Here is a 2,394-nt window from a genome sequence, read left to right on the forward strand (position 1 = left end):
TATTTTGGAACAGGTTCACCTTATGAATCCCGAGTACGTCCCCAAACCATGCTGTGCACCAACTAAGCTGAATGCCATCTCAGTTCTTTACTTTGACGATAACTCCAATGTCATCTTGAAAAAATACAGGAATATGGTTGTGAGAGCTTGCGGATGCCACTAAGGTGAAGCCAGTTGCTAGTGACTCTGCCTTGGATTCCTAACTAAATCTGCCTTAACACACACGAAGCACAGTGACGTGGGATGGTGGCACTGGAAGCATCTCCCGCTGGTGCCTTGGCCCAAGGGGGATCTTATGAAGACCTTGCTGACGACGTCCCCAGGCCATACCTGAGCAGTTGCTCGTCTGTAGGAAGTTGTAATGCTTTCAGTACAGGCCTGGTAACTGCAGAAACATGCCGGAGCTCACCACCCCCAGTCCCACCCAGACTAGTTTTAGCATTTAGATCTAGCTGTTCGCGGTGTACGTAGAGAATAACCTCGAAGGAATATGAAATACCTGACGGAAAGAGCAGCTGGTTCAGTAGCACTGGGAGATTCTGCAGGTAACAGAATGCAGGGGACGGGGGAGCTCTATCAGATTCCATTCCCAGTAAGGCCAGCTCACCCTTGACTTGCATCCTGGCCACCAACATGCTCTGGGGAGGTGCCTTTTGTCTGCTGTTGCGGTTACATGGTTTTTGTTGTTGACTCTGGTGGTGTGAAAATGTACTAATTTCAGTCGAAACAAACTGAAGCACTTCTGCACCCCCTTCCTCCCTGAAGTCTTTACTAGAACCCAAAGTAGAAGGGCCATACTGTGTGGTAGACCGTGAAGCATCTGCAGCCGCCTTCCTCTAAGCCATGGACCAGCAGAAAGTGACTGCAGCTCTCAGCAGACGGGCTCGACAAGCACATCCACACTGGCTCCGCACACCAGCTCTCCTAACTGCTCTTTGCCTTTTCCCTATGGTAGCACCCATGGCTCAGGGCTAGTCTGCAGCAGAGACCCAGAGGAAGGGTCTAAGAATGGATTTGTCGAGGTGAGCATGGTGTTTGTGAACCAAAACCACAGTTTCCTCTTGTAGAAAGTAAGAATCAGATTAAATCTTAGGATATTTTTTAGATGTCTTTTTCATAATCATGTACCGGGAAGCAATTTCGTACTAAACTGATTAAATAATACATTTATAATCTGTAACTGTACTTACAGCTTTTTTTGTAAATAGAAACTATAATTTATTGTCTATTTTATATCCATTTTGCTGTAACATTTAAGCAAAGACCAGACCTTTTCTTTAAAAAAAATTTATTTAGAAAGTATAAACCAATTGTACCACTTGAGTTTTCTTTTAATACAAGACTCATGATGCAGAGCTGAACCCACTGAGCTGGGCCTCAAGGACAGCTGTGAGCCACACATGATTAACAATAAATGTCTGGAAGGGGCCGGCAGGGGCCTCTGCTGTCAGGACGTAGGTGTGGTCTTGTTTCTAGTCCCCTTACAATACGTTCTGTGCTCCTGGAAGGTGGGGTGAGCCACACATGATTAACAATAAATGTCTGGAAGGGGCCGGCAGGGGCCTCTGCTGTCAGGACGTAGGTGTGGTCTTGTTTCTAGTCCCCTTACAATACGTTCTGTGCTCCTGGAAGGTGGGTGAAGGGTCTGGGCACAGAGTGCTCCTGAGGACAAGCAACTCACTGTGAAAGACAGAGGCTTGGCGCGAGCTTAGCTGCATCTTTGTGCAGGTGAGAGCGGCAGTGTCTAACACCCAGGACGACAAGAATTAGAAGGAGCTAGGGCGATATCCAACCTTGGGCTAGGGCAGCCCTGCCAGCTGCAGTCTTTGGTCTGGAGGTCAGATGGATCCTTCTGCTCAGACAGTAGAAGGTGGACATCACAGCAAGCTGCTGGAAGGAGTGCTTGGGGAGAGAATCCGCTGTAGCTAGAAGGCCAGGGAGAAGCTGCAAGGTCTCCCCGGGCCTGAGAAAGCCCTTCGGGTACTTTTGCCCAGGAGGCAAATAGAATGGTGGGGACCATTCCCCTCCCACACCCTCACTTTCTGTGGAAGACAGCTACACCTTCCACCTATGCCAAGCAGACAAGAGGATCCTTTGAACCTACATCAGAAGTGCCATTCACGTGGCTCCCGTGACTTACCTCTCTCAATGAGAGAGGTACTGACAGCCAGGAGCCCAACCTTAGCTATGAAGGCATTTCTAAAATTCTGTGGATTTTTGTTTTGTTTTGAAATCTCCAAACAACTGTGACCTTCAGATCAGAGGGACATCAACCGTGCCACAGGCCCCCTTTCCAGAATTCAGGCAGTTCAAAAGCCTCCTTTTGGATGATGCATTTCTGCCACATCCCTCAGCAGCCAACAGGGTTCAGCAATTTGGTTTTCCTTAACTATA

General features: G+C 48.2%; 1 protein-coding gene across 1 annotated transcript in view; it reads left to right on the plus strand.

The window, feature by feature from the left end:
* The window catches only part of Bmp6 (bone morphogenetic protein 6), a 148,487-nt gene extending 147,034 nt beyond the window's left edge, over window positions 1–1,453 (plus strand). Inside the window, exon 7 of the mRNA XM_048422993.3 lies at window positions 14–1,453. Within this exon, the coding sequence (XP_048278950.3) occupies window positions 14–163 (150 nt within the window). The 3' untranslated portion in view covers window positions 164–1,453. The remainder of the gene's footprint in view (window positions 1–13) is intronic.
* Window positions 1,454–2,394: the final 941 nt, after the last annotated feature.

The sequence above is a fragment of the Myodes glareolus genome, chromosome 14, assembly GCF_982192425.1.
Source record: "Myodes glareolus chromosome 14, mMyoGla1.1, whole genome shotgun sequence".
NCBI classification, from domain to species: Eukaryota; Metazoa; Chordata; class Mammalia; order Rodentia; family Cricetidae; genus Myodes; species Myodes glareolus.